Below are 23,081 nucleotides of genomic sequence, written 5' to 3'. Positions count from 1 at the left end.
TCACACAGCAAGTAAGTGGCAGAGTCTGGATTCAAACCCAGAAAATCTGGCTCCAGAGCCTGAGATCTTCACACTCAATCACCTTTCTAGTTCCATAGGGTAAAAAGATTCTCTTCCTTGTGGGAAGAATGACCTCACTGGGGGTTATTACATGTCTGGGATTGGGGCGCCCGGATTATCGGGGCCGTGGTCAAGGGAACTTCCCTTGGGAACTGGTAAACTGGTCCCTACCAGGGCTTCCCTGGTGGCGCAGTGGTTGAGAGTCCGCCTGCCGATGCAGGGGACACGGGTTCGTGCCCCGGTCCAGGAAGATCCCACATGCCGTGGAGCGGCTGGGCCCGTGAGCCATGGCCGCTGAGCCTGCGCGTCCGGAGCCTGTGCTCCGCAATGGGAGAGGCCGCAGCAGTGAGAGGCCCGCGTACCACAAAAAAAAAAAAAAAAAAAAAAAAAACTGGTCCCTACCAAATGCCGGCACACTGGGGAGCAAAGAGTAATAACCACATGAACCCAGTCGCCCCATTAACACCTTCCCCCCCCAAGATGGCCATGGCCAGTTCCAGCATTTGCAAAATCCAGTACTACAAGGGCTGGCAGGACATGTACCCGAGTGAAGTGGGAGAGGCGACAGGCAATAGAGAGGGGTGGAGAGTGTGGCAAACTGGGAAGTACCAACCTCCTCTGGGGCAACCATTTCTCAGCTGCCATGGTGGCTGCAGCATGGCCACATCTTCAAGTGTGTAAAGAGGGGCAGAAATCTGGCTCTTGATGTGAAAAGCTACCATTTCAAATGTTGGGGGCCAATTATTTTGAAAATGTACACACTGACTGACAAAACAGAATACATCAAGGAGGATGCACTATGGAGGGCCCTAGTCATCCTTTGGGTATGACATCCATTTTCATTGACTGGTACCTGAGCACAGTCTGTTCTGATTGGTCAGTAACAGGTTGGCACTCATTCTGATTGGTCAGCACTAAGCTGGAACATCCTAATTGGCCGGTGCCTGTACTCAAGGCAGTCCTATTAAGTAAGTATATCTGAGCATTTTTTCCCCTAAGGAGAAGGGCCATAGCTTTCAGTAGGTTCTCCGACTTGTCTGTGGCCCTGAGGAGCTAAGAACCATCTATTTAAACACTCTGTTTCCTTCATATGTTTTCATTTCTACTGTTTCTGAGCACTGATTATGCTTAATGCTGGCAGACCTTTTACCTGTTCCCATGCCAGCTCACTCTTGTCAGATCACGATTTTGTATCAGGAGCTGGGAGCCAGCCCCCAAGGCTCAGCTTTGCTTGATCAAGGCCGATCCCGGCCACTTCACTTCTCCTGTCCCACAACTGGCTTAGGAATGGGCCTGCCTCCCAATTCAGCTGTTGAGATACTGGGGCAGGTGGGCTGGGGGCAGAACTGGGGAGATGGAACATTTATTTTTATACAACACAGGAAAAATAACACTGTATTCTTTTCTGTTCTGTAGATATTTTGCGTCCGTCTACGCGTGGATCTCTGGCAGCCATTCTGCAACCACGAGGAGAACTAGCTTGAGAGATGGAAAGGTCCTTGATGGTACAGACCCAGAAAATTAACTAGATCAGGAACCGTCCTGAATCCAAATTTCTTAGTATGTGGAATACTAAACTTTCCTTGCTGTTTAAAGCCATTTCAACTGGGTTTTCTAGTACTGCAGCCAAGAGCATCGCCTAAACGATACACTAGTTCTAGCTGCATGAATCACATATATTCTTAGACTACTAGCTATTTAGAGCACTTCAAGGGACCTTCCTGAGATTACCTGCTGTGTTACTAATCCCAATAACTGAGCTGGGGGGGACTTGGACCCTTTTTTTTTTTTGGACATCACCTTTTCTAATTCCCACCTTTTCAGATGACAAGCTGGACCATGAGGTTGGAACGTACCCATGATCACCAGCCAGGCAGTGGCAAAGGCATTCTGACTTGGTCTGGGCGCTTCCTCCTGGACGACCCAGTCTCAGATTTGCAAAGTGTCAGGCTCCCAACAAGGTGTGTGCGACAAAAGGAAAGATAAGTGAAAACGGTAAGTTAAAATCTAAGCTGCTGTGCCCAGCTTTTTCCCAACACATTTAGGTTCACGTCCCACGTGAAGGAAACTGAAAATGGGAGGTAATAGATTAGAGACTCAGGGAAGCAAAAAAGACCAAGGAATCTATAAGCAGACCCATAATCAAAGAAAAGGTTCGCCTTTCTTTGAAAAGCTTGGAAAGTGTGTGTACACTCACGTCTTTTTAATTATTCATAGTCTGAGTGTATTATTTTTAATTATTCATTTTTAGCGGTATTTTCTTTTGACTAACCCACCACCAGCCATCATCCTTTTGTACAGATGGGGTTCCTTCATTCCTGAAACGTGCTGCCATCAAATGTGGAGAAATGATACCCAATCTGAGAAGGCAGCGTGTTCAAGAAAGCAGAGAAAGGGACTTCCCTGGTGGCGCAGTGGTTAAGAATCCGCCTGCCAATGCAGGGGACACGGGTTCGAGTCCTGGTCTGGGAAGATCCCACATGCCGCGGAGCAGCTAAGCCCCTGAGCCACAACTACTGAAGCCCGCGCGCCTAGAGCCCGTGCTCCGCAACAAGAGAAGCCATCTCAATGAGAAGCCCGCGCACTGCAGCGAAGAGTAGCCCCTGCTCGCCGCAACTAGAGAAAGCCCGCGTGCGGCAACGAAGACCTAACGCAGCCAAAAATAAATAAATAGATAAATTTATATATCAAAAAAGAAAGCAGAGAAAGCCTCCCCTTGGAGGTGAGGCTGGTTCTTGCACATAATGTAACAACCACATGGCTCTGTGACCTGTCCGCGGTGCTGCTCCTTGTTTGTTTATGTATGTATGTACGCGTGCATGCATGCCTCGCTGTGCAGCATGTGGGATCTTAGTTCCCCGACAACAGGTCAAACCCACGTCTCTTGCAGTGGAAGCACAGAGTCTTCACCACTGGACCGCCAGGGAGGCCCCTGTCACTTGTTTACACGATCTGCCATGCTCTGCAGTGCTGACCCCGGGGGTGGACTCACCTTTGCTGGAGCTTGTCTAGGGAGGACAGGAGAATGGGAGGTGGGCTAGATCTCTGGGAGGAAAAGGGGAGGATTCACACCTGATGGCCTCAATTGATTCCGGGAAATAAGAGGTGAAGTCAGTCTGCGCAAAGAGCCCTGGGGAGAGCGGTGCCTGATGTAGGAACCTGTTCTTCCAAACATCACCCCCACACACACACCGTGAGCACTGATGCCTGCACAAGGGCTCTACTCTCCTGTCCAGCCTAGGCGCTGCCCCTGCCACTCTCTGCTTCAGCCCCGGGTCCCACACCCTGAAGGTCAAGGTCCTGGTTGCTACAATTCACCCCTCTCTCTCTTGCATATCACTTCTTCTCCCTACATTCATTTCCCATTCAACACAGAACAAAGCAAAACCCCATGGATCTACATTCCCCCCAGCTCTCCCCCAGTTTCCCTGCTCTCTGCATAACGAAGCTGCACTTCCCTGAAGCCCTTCACCAGCCATGTCCACGCTCCCAAGCCCAGGGGTCTCCGCCCCCCATGCCTTCCCAGCAGCATTAACTCCCTCCTCTCGAAGCACGTTCCTCCCAGGATTCTGGGTCGTCATGCTCTTTATTCTCTCACTGTCACCCCATCTCAGTCTCCAGGGCTGAATTCTGCTCCGTGTCCAACCCTCTCACTTGGAAACACCCTAGTTTTCATCCTTGGACCACTCCTCCACACCCTCTCCCTAGATGATCTCATGCCTACAGCTTAAGTACCATCAATACTCGGATGCCTTCCGAGTTTTAGATCACCAGCCCCTCATCTCTTGAGCTCTGGTCTCCCATATTCAACTGCCAACTTAACTCCTTGACTTCCGTGTCTAACAGGCGCCCCAAACAAGCATCACCCTTGATTATCCGCTTCCAAACACACTGGCCTCCGAGCTCTCCTCCTCGTAGCCAACGGCCTCCCCATCCACCTGCTGTCCTGGACCGAACACCTGGCTGCCATCCTTGCCTCCTCTCTCTTCTAGCCAGGGTCCCTCCAAGAAACAGATTCATGACAGATGGTTTAAGTGAAGAGCGTTTACTGAAAGGGCTACTTTCAGAGAAAGGTTGGGGGAGATACATGTACAACGGACGCTAAGGAGCCCAAAGACCTGTAAGAGGATAAAAAGAATTCTCAGAGGCCAGGAAAGCTGCGTCCCTTCATGGTGAGAAGCGTAATCAGGAAACTGTAACTGAGCAGGAACCCTCCCACATGTCCCCACCTCTTGTCTGTAGACAAGCTTTAGCCTCCCAGGCCTCCCCCCAGTTCCCAAGAGCAAATTTAATCAGAGAAGGAGGAAGTGCGGAAACAAACAAAAGCAATCGAGCAAGACAAAACGAAAACCGTTTGGCCATAAAACAAAATCAGGGCCTTTAGCTCCTCCTCAAGGGCTACAGATAATATCCTGAGCCGCATCCTTGAGTTATTTCACAAACACTGAACCCCCTACCAGGATGACAGCATGCTGCCCACAAGCACGTAGACCTCAGAAAGGCTGGAACCAGAAGGCTGAGGATGTTGGCTCCCTATCACCTCCCCACCAACCAATCAGAGGTATGTGCACGAGCTGATCACGTACCCTGTGACCCTCTCCCTCACGCTGTCTTTAAAAACCCTTCCCTGACAGTCAAAGCCAAACTCAGGGGGTTTGGGTCCTTTGAATATGAGCTGCCCACTCTCCTTGCTTGGCGCCTGCAATAAGCACCACATTCTCCTTCACCACCACCTGGCGCCAGTAGACTGGCTTAACGGCGCGTGGCGAGTGGACCCAAGTGTGGTTCTGTAACAAAACAACAAAGCTGCTGCTAAGGTATGAGTGTCTGTGTCCCCTCAAAATGTATATGTCGACATCCTAGTGCCCCAAGTGATGGTAGAGGGGTTTGGGAGATGCTTAGGTCATGAGGGTGGAGCCCTCAGGGATGAGATTAGTGCCCTTATACGAGACCCCAGAGAGCTTCCAAAGGACACGGCGAGAAGTCTGTGACCTGGAAGAGGGCCTCACCCAACCTTGCAGGCACCCTGATGGTAGACCTCTAGCCCCCAACACTGAGAAATAAATTTTCGTTTGTAAGCTACCCTGTCTGTGATATTTTGTTATTGCAGCTTGAGTGGGCTAAGACAGCCAAGAGAGAGGTGGTTCTGAAGAAAGGTGGGAGCAGTGAAGAAATACCCTAACCTTTTCCTCTACTAGTGCTTCACACTGGACACACTAGTCAGAAATCAGAGAGTCGGGGGCTGGATGATGTGCTCCCAGGGGTCAGCCTCTGGGGGGTAGAGCAGGAGGAGGGCAGAGGAGGGACAGAGGTGGCACAGAGAGAGAACAGCAGGCCCTGGTACTGACCTCAGAGGGCCCAGAAGAAAACAAAAGCCGAGGCCGACTTGAGAGCAGCCTGAACCGTGAACACGCTGCCTGCTCTCCTACAGACCCATCGGCAGAAGACGAAGCCCTCCTGGATCAAGGTGGTCAATTACTGGATGACCACTAACCTATGCAGACAAAGGGACAACCCTCAGGAAAGTAGGCTTAAAATGAGGACAAGAATTAAGGAAAAAAACTGATAGCCACACACCATAGAGTGAGACCTCACAGATTCAGCCTAGGCAAGTTACTAGGCAAAGAAACAGAAATAAACTGAGATGCAGCAGCAACAGGCCTTAAGTGGGAGATCAGGATGCGGTTAACAGGTAAATAATGCAGAGACAATATATTATCTAAAAGGTCCAGTTTGAGACAAAAGATGATGAGATATGCAAAGAAACATTAAAATGGGACTCATACTCAGGAAAAAAGCAAGCAATAGACATCTCAGTGCCCCCAGATTTTCAATGTAGCAAAGAGTTCATAGCAACTATTATAAATCTGATCAAAGAACTGAAGGAAACTATGCTTAAAGAATTAAAAGTATGACAGTAATGAGTCAACAAATAGAGAGTCTCAAATGGACAGAAACTACATTTCTAAAAAGGACCCATTTGAAAAAATTATAGAGTTGAAAAGTAGGATAACTGAGATGAAGAAAAATATACTACAAGGGTTCCACAGTAGATTCAAGGTGGCAGAAGAAAGAATCAGTGAACCTGAAGTTACAGCAGCAGAAACTACCCAATATGAAGAACAGAAAGGAAAAATATAGCAAGTTCCCTACATACAGACCTTCAAGCTGCGAAGTTACAAAGATGCGTACGTGTGAGCCGTCAGCGTCCGGCGTGAGTGCAACTGCAGGTCGCCCTCCGTCCGCTATTGCTGACGGTCCTTCAGCTCTGCCATCTCCCACCTCCTCTCCCTCCTCCAGTCAGTAACTCTTCCTGCCTGTTCACTCGATGCCAGCCCCTGTGCGCCAGCTGTTGTACGGCACTACTGTACTTTTCAAGGGATTGTACTATAAGATCAAAAATGTTTTTATTTTTTGTGTTTGTTTGTTTTTTATGTATTATTTGTGTGAAAAGTATTATAAACCTATTACAGTACAGTACTATGTAGCCGACTGTGTTAGTTGGGTACCTTGGCTGACTTTGTTGGACTTAACGAATAAATTGGACTTACAAACGCACTCTTGGGACGGAGCTCATTCACATGTAGGGGACTTACTGTATTGAAGACAAATGAAGTGACCCTCAGAGACGTGGAGGAGAGCGTCAAGGACACCAATACACATGTAAGCGGAGTGCCAGGAGAAAAGAAGAGAAGGAGCTGGAGAAAATACCTGAAAAAATACTGGGCAAAAGCTCCCCAAAATATTCAGAGATCCATACCTGGACCCCTCATAATCAAACTCCTGAAAGACAACAAGAAAACCCCGAAAGCAGCAAGAGAAAAATGACATCTGATACAGGGGAGCATCAATGCCATTAAAACCCAAACGATAACAGCTCAGTGAAACAACGGGGAACAGAAAGCAATGGGATGACATATTCAAGGAGCTGAAATCAGGAAAGAACTGTGAACCAACAGGTCAACGTCCAGAGAACGAGCCCTTCAGAACTGAAGGTGAAATTAAGGCATTCCCAGATAAAGGAAGACTGAGAGAATTTGCTACTAGCAAACTGTCTTACAGAAATACTAAAGGAAGTCCTTTTAGCTGAAATAAAATGATTCCAGACAGTGATTTGAATCTGCAGGGAGAAATGAAAGGCACCAGAAACGTAAATCGGTGTGTTAACATAAAAGGCGCTGCAAAGACAGCTTTCTCTTAACTTCTTTAAGTCACAAGATTGTGTGAAACAATCATTTTACCCAGAATACACAAAGAACTCTTACAACTCAAAAATAAGACAGCCCAATTTTTAAAGTGTACAAAAGATATAACGGATCTTTCACTAAAAAAGATATATGAGTGGTTAACGAACACATGAAAGGATGTGCAGCGTCATTAAACGGTGGAGAAATACACATTAAAACCACAGTGAGATAGCACTCCACACCCACAAGCACTGCTATACTAAAAAAGATAGTCGAGACCCAACGTCAGGACGCGGAGGATCTGGAATCCTTACCCATCACTGGGGCGTGTGTTAAATGGCACAGCACTGGGAAAACAGTCTGGCAGCTTCACATAAACTTCCATATGACCCAGCAATACCACACCTAGGAACCTACCCGAGAGAAATGAAAACAGATGTCCACAGATATATGCACACAAAGGTTCATAGCAGCATTGCTCGTACTAGCTAAAACGCTAAAACTGGAAATAATTCAAATGTCTGTGAACTGGGGAATGGATAAACCAAGTGTGGTCCACCATAAAAAGCAATAAAAAGGAACACACTACTGATTCAAGCTACAAGATGCACGGCCCTCCACTACATTATGCTAAGTGAAAGGACGCAGATATCAAAGACCATGTACTGTATGATTCCAAGTATTCAATACATGAAACGTCCAGAAAAGACAAATTTATAAAGAGAAAGCATGACCAGAGGCCCCTCGTGCTGGGAGCGGGAGGCAAGGATTGGCAACAAGCGGACATTTTTGACGGAAATGTTCTGAAGCTGGAAGACGGTGATGGTCACGCACGTCTACAGATTAACTAAACATCATAGCATTATGCAGTTAGCGTGGATGAATTCATGGTAAATCATACCTCAGAGAGCACGTAAGGGACTTCCCTGGTGGCGCCGTGGGTAAGACCCTGCACTCCCACTGCAGGGGGCACAGGTTCGATCCCTGGTCGGGGAACTAGATCCCACATGCGCGCTGCAGCTAAGGAGCCCACATGCTGCAACCTAAGACCCGGTGCAACCGAATAAATAAATAAATAAATGGCACTTTTAAAAAGATCAAGGTGTGGCAGGCAATACACTCCTATCACCCCAGGCCTTCGGCCTCTGCCCTTTAAGCAAACTGAGACCCTCCCCTCCCCCCCCACCCCCCGCCTCACTGCACCCAGGCCTCCAGGACAAGCCAGGGGCTCAGAGTTCCACGTCTGGGGAAGCACAGAAAGACACGGGTGCCGGGAGCTACGTGGACCAAGTCTTGGTCCTGCAAGACCCAGCCCTAGGACCCAAGGCCACCCCAGCTTGCAGACGGGGACTTCTGGGGGGCTTTGAGCCCAGGGGGAGCAGATCCCCTCTGGGCACATGGCAAGCAGCTGGAGAGCTCTGTCCACACGCGGCCATTGTCCTCGGCCTCCCGCCTGCCTCCCTGGCCACACCCCATCACTCGTATCTTTGCTGCGGGGTGTCACGGTCCCCCATCTGGTCTACCCGTTACCTGTGCTCTGCACTTCAGGCAGCCTTTGCTGTCTGTCCGCCTGCCCCCCCGCCCCGGATACACTGGACACTGAGACCCTCAGCTGGATCTCCGTCCACAGTCTCACCCGCTGCCTGGCCACCTGGCCTCCCGCTCGGCAGGCAGGACTGTGTCTGCAGCTGCTCCTCCAGGCTGTTCACTATCACAGGCCTCCTTGCTGCTCTATCAACACTGAACCCAGTCATCTCAGATCGTCCCAAATCTGCCCTTGGACGACAGGGCCTGGACCTGCCCAGGGAACTCCATGACGAGCCAGAAGCACAACTGGCACGGGGACATAGCAGCAGCGCTACCGCCGTGCCAGCCGCTGTCTCCATAGGGGTTTCTGCCCAGGAGCATTTTCCACAGTCTCCTTCCAGAAGGACCAACTTAGGTGAGGTAACCGTAAACCTCAACTACAGTCCGGGAAGGCTCTCCAGGACTCCCACCCTCCGTTCCGCAGAGGAGGGGACCGAGGTGTGGGGAAAGAATATTGCCTGCACCCTATGTTCACAGCAGTACCATTCACAACAGGCAAGACATGGAAGCAACCTAAATGTCCATCAACAGAGGAATGGATAAAGATGTGTGTGTACACACACACACACACACACACACACACACACAATGGAATACTACTCAGCCATAAAAAAGAACAAAGTAATGCCATTTGTAGCAACATGGGTGCAACTAGAGACCATCATATTAAGTGAAGTGAGTCAGACAAATACCATATTTGTCATAATACTTATACGTGAAATCTAAAATATGACACAAATGAACATATCTACAAAACAGAAACAGATTCACACACATAGAGAACAGACTTGTGGTTGCCAAGGGGGCGGGGGTGGGGGAGGGAAGGATTGGGAGTTTGGAATTAGCAGAGACAAACTAGTATATATAGAATGGATCAACAACAGGGTTCTACTGTAGAGCACAGGGAACTATGTTCAATAGCCTGCTATAATCCAAACTGGAAAAGAATATTTGAAAAAGTGGACATTTATGTGTAACCGCATCACTTTGCTGCATAGCAGAAATTAACACAACACTGTAAATCAACTAGACTTCAATTAAAAATATATACATCGCCTGCCATTTCAGTAAACAGTGAATGTTGGCCACTCTCAAGCCATCATCACTGTGGCCGCCCTGACTGGGCACCCTGAGGGGATTCAGGATGGAGAAAAGCACCACACTGGCCCTAGACAGCTAAGGTGCACATCCAAGGTATCACTTCAATGAGCCCAGACTCCTGCATCTCCCATACATAGAAAAGCACTAAAATCATTACGCTGAGATGTGTCTGTTTTTGTGATTAGCAGCAATCTCCTGATGTTCGACTACTTGTTTTGTTTTTTGATTTTTTCCAACAAAAACTCCTATACATCCTGGCTACTCCCCGACCTCTTTGGAGCGGCCCCTCGGAGCGATCTGAGAGTCCGTACCCCGGGCTTACAGCCTCAATAAAGACACCAAATAAAACATCTCCACTTTTAGGTTGTGTGTTTTTCTGCAGTCGACAGAGGTCACAGGCCCGCCGGCTGAACCTGCCGACCCACTGCCCTCGCTCGCCCGGACCACGCTGCCTTTTCTGGAACTTACCCCTTTCTCACAGGCCGGCCCTTAACCGTTTTCCTGGTTTAGAAACCTGCTCGTTCAAGGGAGGCAAGACCGGAAATGACGACCGGATGTTGCCCGAGCGGCAGACGAAACGACGGCCGTCTACGGCCGTAGACGTACGTACACGGCGTCCTCTCCGGAGGCGCAAGTGCGTCTTCAGCCCGCCGGCAGCTCGGACGCGGGGCGCCTCCGCAGAGCGCGCCGGCCGTCCACACCACACCCTGCGTCCAGTCTTAAGCAAGGCGGGCCCCGGCGCACAGCTGTGCGGCGTGCGCTGCGCTCTGGAAACCAGGCGGAGACGCCCCCAGGCCTTGCTCGGCTGCCCTCCAGAGGCCGGGCTTCGCCCTCGTCTCCCTCTGGAGTCCGTTCTCCCTGAGGCTCACCGTCATGGCCCAGGGAAACGTGCTGCGTGTTAGCTGAAACAGTAGCCTCAGTTGTCACAGGGGTTCTCGCCAAGCACACGAGTCACAGCCAGGAGAAGATGCAGACTGACCCCCGGCCTGCCCCCCGACCCTGACCCCTGAACCCCCGGGGGCCCGGCCCCCTGACCTGGGGGTGCCACCCTTTAAACCTGTGGAAGGATGTGGGCTTCGCTTTAGGGAAGAAATTAACAACAATTCGTTGGAAGAGGTCCCAGAAAGGACGCGGCCGCTGGTTGACTCGCAAGCCGGCCCCCGCCCCGTCCCCGGATGTCCGCTCCACCCTCCGGGGCCACCGTCGACAGAGCAGGTGTGGAGACCCTGGCGCGGCGTGGGTGCCCGAACCCTGGGAAGGCGTGTCTCTCTGAGCTCTGAGATGCGGCTGGCGGGCAGTGACCTTGCCCCGCAGTGCCCCAGACAAAGCCTCCAAGGGAAGCTGAACGGCCACCTCCCACCCGGAGGGGCTGCTTCCCCGCCCTCTGGGTACCTTTCCACCCGGAAATGCCCAAGGGTGCGAACCCGAAAACTCCATTCAGGCGATAAGCTTCGTATTCTTGAAGAAGCATAGACAAAGGCACTAAATTACTGAATGTGCACATCAAGACTGCAGCTTGAAAGTCCCTGCGAAGTAGAGGAAAAGGCAGTTACAGGTCACGTGTCAGGGTCCCCCTCCATGGACTGATGTGCTCCAGGACTAGCTTATTTGTCTTTTTTTTTTTTTTTTTTTTTTTGCGGTACGCGGGCCTCTCACTGTTGTGGCCTCTCCCGTTGCAGAGCACCGGCTCCGGACGCGCAGGCTCAGCGGCCATGGCTCAGGGGCCCAGCCGCCCCGCGGCACGTGGGATCCTCCCGGACCGGGGCACGAACCCGCGTCCCCTGCATCGGCAGGCGGACTCTCACCCACCGCGCCACCAGGGAAGCCCCTCTTTCTTTTTTTATATTCTGGATTTTGAACATCACTTTCCAGCATGGTTAGAATTCAGTGAGGGTTATGGATTAAGGAAATTCCACCTAATAAAAACTAAAAGAGGATTAAGGAAGGTATAGAGGCTAAATAACTCAGAATATGGGGGGAGGGGGTCGCCCTGTTAATAAATGTTCATGAGAACCTGTCAAACTGGCAGAAGCATTCAAAGTCAAAACCCCTGGATTGGCAGTTGTTAATAGCAAGAATTCAGGTGGGTTCCTTAGTATGTCCTGCTGATATCTGAGACACGAACCACAGAAGCTTGTAATAATAACAACAGTAATAAATAAAACAATCAAAAACACCTAAAATTATTAACTCACATTATATCATTACACATAATGGCCAGAGGTGATTTTCATAGTAGAATTTATTAATGGATATGCAATAAAATATCTCCCCAAAAATCTTTACAGAAATGAACACGAGGCAGAAAGTAAATATTTCTTTTTTGGTTCTCTGAGATTTTTTTTTAATGTAAACATGAAATATTTGAAGAAATGATAAAAAGTAACAAATGAACCTGTATGTGTATTTTTAAAAATCTCATTTCAAATAGGTACATGAGGCTTAGACATACAAAATGTGTTACCTGATGGATGACTTAAACACCTAAGTACAAATCAAAAAGCACTTCCATATCTTCAACTAGAGAACACAGATTCAGTAAGTACTTCAAATCCAGGAAGAATGTCTTGAAAAACTACAGTAAGAATTATTATGAGAGGTGGGGACTAAAAAGACTTAACTTGAAGGGAACAGTGGGACACGGGGAGCACAAAGTTCCTCCGCACAGGGACATAATCATACAGACAAATGTTTGGATGTACAAAAGTTACATTAATACAAGCATGATCTCTAGAAATTTAAATATCCTTCAGGACAAGTCACACCTTCAACTTAAGCACAAATCAGGGAGCGTGTCCCACTGACAGGCTTTTTAAAGATTTAAGAAATATATATGCTAGAGCCAGGATACTCCTATAGGAATTCGGACTACACAGTGATGACCAGCAAGTAAATAAAATGCATAAATACAGACTTAAGCCTAAGCTAAGCAGTTAGATGTATAAAGTATGAATGAGTGAAATTCATAATTGTACTGAATAAGGAACACAGTTTCTAAACGGTCCAATATAATTCACACTTAACAGTTTGCAGTCAAGAGTATCTATATCAGTTTTCAAGCCAACGTTAAATACAGTCTTGAGCTTACACAATCGCATACAGAAGTAATAAGAGTTAACTATATTCTGAGTATCCTTCACATGTTCATTTAAAATTTTGACGAGATGCTATCTTATAGATGTCCATTCACTAGTAAGATTTCATACATTTTACAGTCTAAAAATAAAGCATATTATACTAAAAATAATGAGTAATAAAAATGTTAATTATCAAAGATTCCTGTAAACTTTGGGAATTAACTTTTAAAGTTTAGCAGAAGAGTAGGTACTGAACAAGAACATTTAGGTGATCTGTACAACGGCTGAAATTTAAAAGAATTACGTAATGTCTGGGAATAATCCCCTTGAGTTTAAAATTTGGTTTTATCACCATCTTAAATTGAGACTTTATCAGTGTTAAACAGGGAATCACAAACCTTATTTTGTAATGAGTAAAAGAAGAGACCATTGTCTTTACAGTGCAGTAACTAATTTATTATCTTGGGTAATGACACAGCTGAAATGGAGCTGAGTACAATAATCGAGCTTTTCCCGCAGGGTGTTGGGCGCATTTAAACCTTATAAATCAATTTTAACAGAAGGCACTACAAAGGCTTTTGGGGGAACCTTGCAACCAATGTCTTCTAGGCCGATGGCAAACTTTGTAAACAACTGTGCAAAAATGGCTCTAATATCATGAACCTTCCTATTTCTTTTAAAAGGCAATAGTTAATATATAAAATTGGAGTAAATTAAGATGTTAATATATTAAACAATTTATAAACATTTAAAATTATAGATATCTTACAAAACAGCTGTGATAATAAAAATAATTTTTGCAAACATAAACACAAACACGGTACAAAAACGTCTCAATCAGCATGTTAGCTGGGAGAGGGAAGAAAGTCTTAGACCTCACATCTAAGAGCTTCATAACATAAGACATTCCTAATTAAACCTCACATACATTTTTAACACTGAAATATAAAAAAAACTGAAAATTTCAATAATTCCTTATTTTAAGGCCATTGAAACCAGTTTCACATTGTTAATTTTTCGTGGTGTGTTACGTAGAGTCCGAGGATGTCTGGGTTAACTCATCACATCCATTCCGCTTTTCTCACCAAACAATACATTCTGTTGCGTTTTCTCCTTGAATTCACTAATAAAAAGTCAGCACTCAATGCCACGTGTCACAATGTCTAGGATTCATTCATGAAATGGGAGGAGGCTCATTTGCTGCAGATGTGGTCTGACTCCAAGGATAAACGGCTCTTGGGACATGGTTGCTATGACAATGTTGTTGCCAGGATAATTCCAAGGATCACAAGCAAAATAACTACGCAAATAATAATGAACATCATTTTCTGCAAGATAAAGAAAAACATGTATTAATTTGCAAGATATCAAAGGAAAGAAATCACTAACGTCATTTCCTAACAAAAGTCTCCTGGAATTTGAGATGTTTAAAATACAAGCCCATCAACAAGAACGAACCCCTACAGGTCATAGAAAAGGGAGGGGTGGGGAAGGAAAGTTCCAGAGGCAAAGCACTAAGTTATAGACACATGTATATTAAATGAATTTAATAACTTAAAATACGTATTATTAAGACAACAACTATTTACTCCTGGAGGTAAAAGGCAATGTCTACTTGACACCATGTGGGGTCTTCATGAACACGTTCTATTGATCACAAGAAAATCCCAAACAGTTATTTCTTGGATGCGTTGTACATCTTTTTAAAACTTTAAATGGATTTATTTCTCACTTGCTGAAAAAAATCTTATTTATACCTTTTTTTACATTGAGGTGTGATACAAGGAAGAAATCAACAAGCCATTAACTCGGTCTCCTGCTGCATCTGGGGCCCAGAGCAAGGCAATATTAACAGTAACTTTTTGCTGTCTATTAACAAGCCCTCGCACAGCTGAAAAGCTAAACAACCTTTGGCTTAAGAAATCTAGCCTCTCCGGGAAGCCCGTCTGGCCTGCGGGAGAACAGGAGGAATTCACGAAGATGAAAGGCACACCACGCTGTCTGACTTCCAGTTCTCTTTGTAAACAGCAGAGATTCATCATTTTAAATTACAGTTACCGAACTCATGGCACACTTTCATCTGAGAAATCACAGCTGCTCAAACCGGCCAGCTCTGCATCGGTATTAGCCTGCCAAGAGCGCCATCGATTACTGCATGAAGGGGAGCACGGCCGGGCCCCTCGGTAAACCTTCACGTCCATTATGCAGAACCCCGGGACCACTGCCTTCAGGACATCACGCCCTCAAACTTCCTGTTGCTTGTTAACGTTACGGCATTTCCTGGAAAGCGAGGACGTGGTCCCGACCATGTTCGCATCGTCCTCACGTGTCTCTCGGGGAGCCTCTCTCAGCACCTTTCTAGACACACCTTTTTCCTTCAGCCTATCACCCCTCCTTTCCCACTGGCATCGCCCTTCAGCTCCAGAACCTGCTCCACATGCCCCTGTCAACCTCACTGCCCCCAACCACCTTAGAGAACCAGGAGACTCTGACTCTCACTGCCGAGTCTCTGGGTAGCACGTAAGTGCGTGCTTGCTTCCACATCTGGCAGAGGTGCTCTCCTGACTTCCACGATAGCTGAGCTCCTGCACTCTCAATGCCATAGACTTAATGACCATTCTTGCCCAATAACCTGCTCACAACTCAAGCCAAATGCCTGGACTTCTCCTTGGTGGCCCACGCACACCCCTGGGAGTCAAGCCACCACCTACTACACGTAAATCCTGGGCCACGTGTCCTCTTGGCAGTGTCGTTGGATAGAAAACCGGGCACCCTGGCCTCGCTGCAGGGCTCCAGGGAGTAGGATTCCCTCCACACAGGCCTACAGGCCCCGAGGAGGGCTGTGCCGAACTACCTGCTGCAAGAATAGTTTTTCAAAAGTATAATTAAAGACACCAACCACTGCGTTTGTGTTAAAAAAAAAAAAAAAAAAAAACCTGTTGGTGTGCTCTCTGATGTGCTTCTTATTAATGAGCGTTGTTTTGTGTTCATTCGTGCTTAAAGGCATGAAGGTACACCACTGGGCCAGGCCCAGGGCACACAGCAAAGCCCAAGGCTCCCAGGGAACGCTGCTGGGAGGAGCCTGCCCTCGTTCCACCGCATCACCACAGCATCCAATCTAAAATTAAGTTTATCTTTAGTGGAAGCACATCCCACTAGCCATATTATGGCCACTAGGAAAAGCTAAGAAAATACATAGTTCATAAAAAATTATAAAAATAGTTTTTAAATACCATCATTATTAATGAAGGGAAATCACATATACCACTTGTTCAGCAGACGTAATAGGAAAGCATGGAAGGATACATGAACATCCTGCCTGGTGAAAACAGAGAGCCTTCCTTCCTTCCGCCTTCTGAAAAAGTGGATCGCTAAAAAACTCCACATCCCAGAGCTTCTAACGGGAACTACCTCGAGTGCAAGGTGGTGGCTCATGTGAACGCTGGGACAGTAACTGCAAGGGCCCCTCGCCTGTGGCGGGTCCTCAGTGCACAGATGCTCACACTGAGAAACTCCTCGTCTTCTCTTTAAGAAAGTGCCAAGTGTCTACCAAGCCAGCAGTTGCTTTCACGATAAAATAATGAATTCATCGAGGACCACTTGTCACAATCTAGATATAATTTTAATCACAATGATCACGCCGAACAAACGTTTTAAGATAAATAACTGGTATGTCCAAACTTAATACACCAGGCAGCATTCTAACTTAAGAGTTAGTGCAAGAAGGATGATTCCAAATGCATAAAAAAAACGGAGGAAAAACACAAAATCTACTGAAGGTTGCAGAGGGGTGATACTCACACAGAAAACAAAAATAAAGATACTCTAAATAAAGAACTGAGTATCTTCTGTATTCCGAATCCTTAAGAATTAACAGGCATGCTCACTCAGCACAAGGTTTCTCTTTAATGCGGCCACATTTACAACAACCTAGACGCTGACAAATGGAAACAAGGGAGACGAAGTCTTTCAATTCCCCTGAGTGTTCTTCACAGCTCTCGTTCCATTCCCTCTAATTCCACAGTAAAATGATGAGTAAATAAATAGAGTTCACAGAGCAACTTTCGGCTGTTGCACTTATTGAAGAGTTAAAACTTAAGAGATAAATTAAACATTAAAGTTTAGTTTTTTAATTGAGAATTAATCCTCACTGCTAAGGTTATTCCACTAATGAAGGGCTCCTTTAAGAAGGAAGCATCCTCCCGGACCAAAAACAGAAGACTGGAGAGTCAGGGGCTGCCGCCTGCGCCGCCGTCACATTTAGTAACAGAGGCAAACCCAGCCGAGGCTTCGAAACCACCAGGGAGACGACCCTGGTTTAGAAGTGCACGGCCGCCCGGCCTAAGCTGGCTCTCGGCACAGAAGTCAGGCAAACGCTCCGCTGGCAGCCTCTCATTGCTTTCCAGTAGTTGTTAATTGGGCAAAGTACCACCATTAGCTAATTGGGCGAGTGAACAAGCAGGTTAGTTGAGTTACTTACTGCCGCGCCGGCAGGGAGGCATGCACGCTGACGTCAGCCACCACATCACGTGCTAACTGATAAGCCAATAATTAGAGCAACCACAGCCACCAGAACTAGTGACACAGCAACAATTATCCACTTTTTCTGTCAAAGAAAAGCAAGCCGATTACATCGTGGTTAATTCCACACCGCCGTGTTAGAGGACATCATTCATTTAAAATCAAAGACTCTATTGGAATTCGTTTTAAAATCTAAGTTATGGGACATCGATTAATTCTGCTTGACAACTTTCAGTTCTCATAAAGACGGGTTTTTAATTTAATGAGGTCAGACTACTTGGAGATAAACTGTTATAGAACTCGAAATATTAGGTTGCATCAATGAGAAAGCTGCATGACCACATTCTTTCAGTAAATTTCTGATGGACTGAGACATACAGCTGATTTTTTTTCACGTATACAGAGCTATGTAGCCAGGTCAGTGAACTCAGAAATCAGTTGTCTATGTAATAAGCCCCTACACTCTTTTCTTTCTTGTTTGTTTGTTACTGGCCGTTAAGTCCTTCACTGCCCCTGCCACGCCGTGTAAAACAAACCACACTCCACTAGGGCCGTCTGGTCTCTCAGGGGCTAACTCAGCTGCCCCGGGAATGGAACCAGGACACCAGGAGAGGGGAGGGACGGCCAACATCTCAACAACCACGCACCTAGCAGCAGAGGGAGAAGCTGAGCAAGCTGTGTGTGGTTTCAGATGCCAGGCCTTGAGTCAGAGAGATGGTAATAATTTTTGAAACAAAACATCACGTTCTGACCAGTGGCCACTCCAGGTAGCGCACTGCTCCCAGCCACCTGCCAGAACGAGGCTTGCTCTGCCGGTTCAGGATAAGACGTATCCCCCGACCACCTTTTATCTCTGTAAAACCAGGGAACTTCTCATGGAAATTTTCGTTGGACTGACGTGCTGTTTAGGTCATGGAGAAAGGAAGGGAACTGCCCTTTTTTAATGATTTTTTTTAAGTGAAAGTCCATTTCGTGCCTGGACCAGCCAAAGCACTTCACACGCGGACCTCATCACCTCACTTTACTTTAAAGGTCAATATTTCAAAAGGTGGTAACACAGAATGATGTAAGAAACCATGCCTTACGTCTCAGAGATAATTAACACTCAGGTATTCCCAAGAAAAAGCAGGGTGCGATGCTTTGCAGGCTGACATTAAAGCCCAGACGTGCATCTTATTTGAGAACGTCCATGGGCCATTGTTACGGGTAAATCCGCGCTCAGAATCTGACTATGTTTCCTGAACGTTTTGAAACTCCCTCTTTACAAGGAGTTTTTGAAACTCCCTTTTTTGCCATCACATTGGAAACCTCCCCTGACCGGCACTGAGACAGCCCTCTCCCAGCAGGTGGGAGGGCGACAGGCCCTGAAAGCACGGGTTTGGGGCTTTGTGTTGCTCCTTTCCACACTGGAGAGAAAGGGGCCAAGAAGTAATGGGTGAGGTCACACAGTGAGACACACAGTTTTCCAGTCCCTGAATCAGAACTTAATTCTGTGGTTTCGCTGTTTTCTTAGAAGAGCTTTCACTCACACACGACACACGTTAAGATTCAGACAAAGATACTAAAACTCGTTTACAAAGCTTCAACGCGAGTGCTATGTAACGTCTTTGGTCCACGGTCTCAAATAATTCTCTTCTTTCCTCCAAACCGAAGGATTAGCAAATAACGTAAACAAAGAATAAAGTGCTCACTGCGTAAGATGTGTAACCAATGGTTTTTAGAACTTCCAGTCCCATGAGTTTCGCTATGTCCCTCCACTTAATGGCCCAAGACACAGAGAACTCTGGAATTGGAACCCATGCAACTGAGAAAAGCAGAGAGACCGACTTCGGCTGCAAAGGGTTTTCATTACTTAAAACCAACAGGGTTCACAGTCAACATAACGTATCTGATAAACTTCAAACGTTTTAGCAAAAAGAATTACTTCAGTATTCAAATGAAACATTAATGTAAGAAGTTTTCATTTCTTGGAATACCTGTTAAGTGGGCTTGCATCGATGTACGCACACTCAAAACCAAATCCAGAGAAAAACGCACTTTAATTCTTAAGGACCAAACTCACCCTTCTTGCTTTGCTTTGATATTTAATAGCTTTTTTCGTTTCTTCTTTAGCATGTTCTACATAGTCTGTGGCATTCATAACGTTTTTTTCTATGTTGTTGATCATTTCACCCTTAAAACAGAAAGTTTCAAACTTAGGAGATACTTTCAAATGACTTAATTGTGTATCTTAAGACAGCCACAGAGCAGCGGTAAAGTTTCCACAGGAACATAACGTGCGTGTAATGGACACCGAATTTTTTTTCACATTTACGAAAAGATGAGACCATCATAAATGTACAATATGCAGAATAATCAAAATCCAACTTATACTATAAAAAGAACTAAAAGGGATGGGCAACAATGCTGATAACTGAAGGCATATCATGTAGACTTTGAGATATGCTTTAACATGAGAACACTCTTTAAAGATGGGCGCAGTGAACGGGAGGCGGCTAGCTTTAGGCTAAGCGAATATTTACTATTATGCACGTACATACGGTGGACGAAGAATGACATCTTTTCTAATGGGTAGAAGATTGCTGCAATTTCTTCAAAATACAGTAACCTCAGAATAGCTTACGGTGGCCACTAAGCTGACTAAATTAATGAGGTGCATCCAGTGAAATGTGGGGTGACAGACACATTACCTGGTCTTCTGTCCACCGGCAGACACAATCTGCAGCAGTGAGTGGTAAAGCATTGAAGAATGACGCAGTTAACTTACTCATTCACACATGTACACTTACTAGTAAGCTTTGATTAAACGCACATGTTGAATTAGACGAGCCAATATAACGCGGCACTAACAGACTTCTAAAAGGAAACAACGGAACAAAGCTAAGAACACATCGATTTTTCTAATGGCAACTAATGCATCTGACATCGAACAATCCTAATTAAAAGTCCAAGGCGCTCTAAAATCTTTAGTAATAACAAAACGAATCACTGATTGTCTTATTGTCTAACTGGTTTCCTTCCTGAAAACAAGAAGCTGGTGGCAGCCAGACTCCCAGCTCTCCCCCTTCTGCGCAGTGAGTGGCGCACCGGCCCTCCCAGCAGAAGGGGTGAGCTTGCCCCGTCCCCACCCTACACTGCAAATGCACCGCACTGCAGCTCTGCACACGTTTTTATGACAAGGTTCCTCAAAGTAAACACTGTTCTTCAAATGTTAGTGGCGACGTGGAGGATGAACCTGGCACCTGGACGGACTTCCCAGTGATCCTTACATAACCCAGGCAATGAGAAATAGGCCAGTTAGACTCGAGCCTTCTTAGAGGACACAAGAGATCCTGAAACCAGCCTCCGCGGGAGCGAGGACGTGAGTGTGACGTGAATCCTAAGATGACTTGGTACGAATGCTCCCGCTTCACGGGGCGGTCAGCTGATCTCAATGGCCCACTGATCAGTGAGTGACCGAGGGCGAGCCTCGCGCGCTTGCAAAGTCACGGAGGACCTCATTCAGCATCACGAGAGGAAGCGCAAGCACAGCCACAAACCTAACTGGAACCACCGGCTTGTGCTTCACACTGAATTTTCTGTTTTCAAAAATCTGTATCAACTTCCTCAGTTCCTCACAGGGTCTCCTCACACCCCCGTCACCCCGTGCCGGTGGTACTAGACACCGCTTCTAGTTACGTCACAGTGTATCCCCTTTGGGGCTTATTCTTTCATACATCTCTCCCAATTGTTACTCTAGTATATGGTCCTTACAGAAAACTTGAAAATACATATATTTTAGAGAAGAAGACTAAAATTCCCATAGCCCCACTGTTATTATAGTGCTTGGTATATTTCTTTCCTTCTGTGAGTACTGTTTCATGCAGCTGAGTTCATGCCATATATACATACACACAGGAGTAGAAGGGCGTGTGTTGTGTACATATTCACGTTTATACATACACGTGTAAGGTTTAGCCTCTCCCTCTTATGTCAACTTGAAATTCTGGCACATAACGTTTATGTATTTCATTAAAAGTCCTCCATGAACAAAGACGATGTTGCCTGTGGCTGCCTAACAGGCTGTCCTACGGACACACCACACACAACTTAAGTAAACCAGTCCCCCACTGTGGAAAGCTGAAGCTGTTTACAGCGTTTCAGTCTCACGTGGCAATAACACTACAACTGCTGAATTACGAGACCGCATCCAGAATACTGGCTTTCTCAGGTATACTGGAATCAAACGTAAGATTTTACAGAAAACAGCTCTCTGTCTCGGAGAAGCAGAGACGTGTGTGACTACCTGAGTCTCAACGAGCACGGCCATGTCCACGAACAGCTCGTGCAGCTCTCGGATGCTGGTCTCCAGCCTCATAATGTCTTTATGACGCGACTCAATTTCATTGAGAGCCTGTCTAGTAATCTGTGAATCCGATATAATCTTTGAAAAACAAAAACAGAAGAGAAATACTAATGAACTTACGATTGCTCTGGAAGTTAAAGAAAAAAAATCATCTGTATGTATACAAACACACAAGGCCACAAAGCCACCTGCATACTCACGTCCGACGTGAAAATGGAGGGATTCCCACTTTCCAGCATCTCTTCTAGTTCATCATCAGTGGTAGTTTTTCCAGCTAAAATATTAACAATTAAAAACTCCATTCAGAATGCAGCAATATTTAAAAATGACTTTTGCACCCATAAGTTAGCAACTAAAATCTGAGTTGTTAATATTTTCAACCAATGTTTTTCTAACCTCTCCAATGTATTTTCTTAGGCAAATATTAACGATGAGAGAAATTAACATAAGCCTAAGAAGTAGGAAGAACTGGAAAACACTCATGAAAAATCTTATAATTGGAATGACTAATAAAATCCAATTTTAGTCTGAATAAGGAACAACTATAAAAACGAAACTGATAATACATTCTGGCGTATCAGTTTTCCTACAAGTTTAACTCTGGCTTATAGGAAAAGGGGGTAAGCTAGATCCAGCATATGTTAAATGCACATAATAAAGACTGCAAAATTAGCATCAGAGGCTCTAATACTTTCTGTAGTTTGGGCGTTAATACTTTTTCCTTGAGTTAAGTGTAGTAATGCTGTGTATGAACAGGTTCACAGAAGTTTGGAAAAACCCACTTGAAACATCATCATAATTAAAATATCAGTTAATGTGAATATTCACAGCAGCATTATTCATAATCACCAAAAAGTGGAAACAACCCAAATGTCCATCACCTCATGGATGGATAAACAATGTTAATGTGGTCCATCCACACAATGGAACGTGATGCAGCCGTAAAAAAGGGATAAAACACTGGCGTTTGCTGGAGTGTGGTTGAACCTTGAAAAAACTGTGCTAAGTGAAAGAGACCAGTCACAAGAGACCATATGTTGTATGAGTCCATTCATGTGGATGCCCAAAATGGGCAAAATTACAGAGACAGGAGAATAAGCTGGCAGTAGCCTGGGGCTCAGGGGAGAAATGGGAAGTGCCCAACAACGGGCAGCAAGCTTCCTTCTGGAGTGATTAAAACGGTCTAAAATTGATTGTGCTAAT

General features: G+C 46.0%; 1 protein-coding gene across 1 annotated transcript in view; it reads right to left on the bottom strand.

The window, feature by feature from the left end:
• Positions 1-12,183: 12,183 nt before the first annotated feature.
• STX2 (syntaxin 2) overlaps positions 12,184-23,081 on the bottom strand; it is a gene marked incomplete at its 5' end in the record, with an annotated part of 45,112 nt that continues 34,214 nt past the window's right edge. The window contains 4 exons of the mRNA XM_082668156.1: positions 12,184-14,340; positions 19,596-19,706; positions 21,819-21,956; positions 22,079-22,152. Coding sequence (XP_082524282.1) covers positions 14,263-14,340; positions 19,596-19,706; positions 21,819-21,956; positions 22,079-22,152 — 401 coding nt within the window. The 3' untranslated portion in view covers positions 12,184-14,262. The remainder of the gene's footprint in view (positions 14,341-19,595; positions 19,707-21,818; positions 21,957-22,078; positions 22,153-23,081) is intronic.

The sequence above is a fragment of the Grampus griseus genome, assembly GCF_964374135.1.
Source record: "Grampus griseus genome assembly, chromosome: 12".
NCBI classification, from domain to species: Eukaryota; Metazoa; Chordata; class Mammalia; order Artiodactyla; family Delphinidae; genus Grampus; species Grampus griseus.
This window is presented reverse-complemented; position numbering and strand designations above follow the sequence as displayed.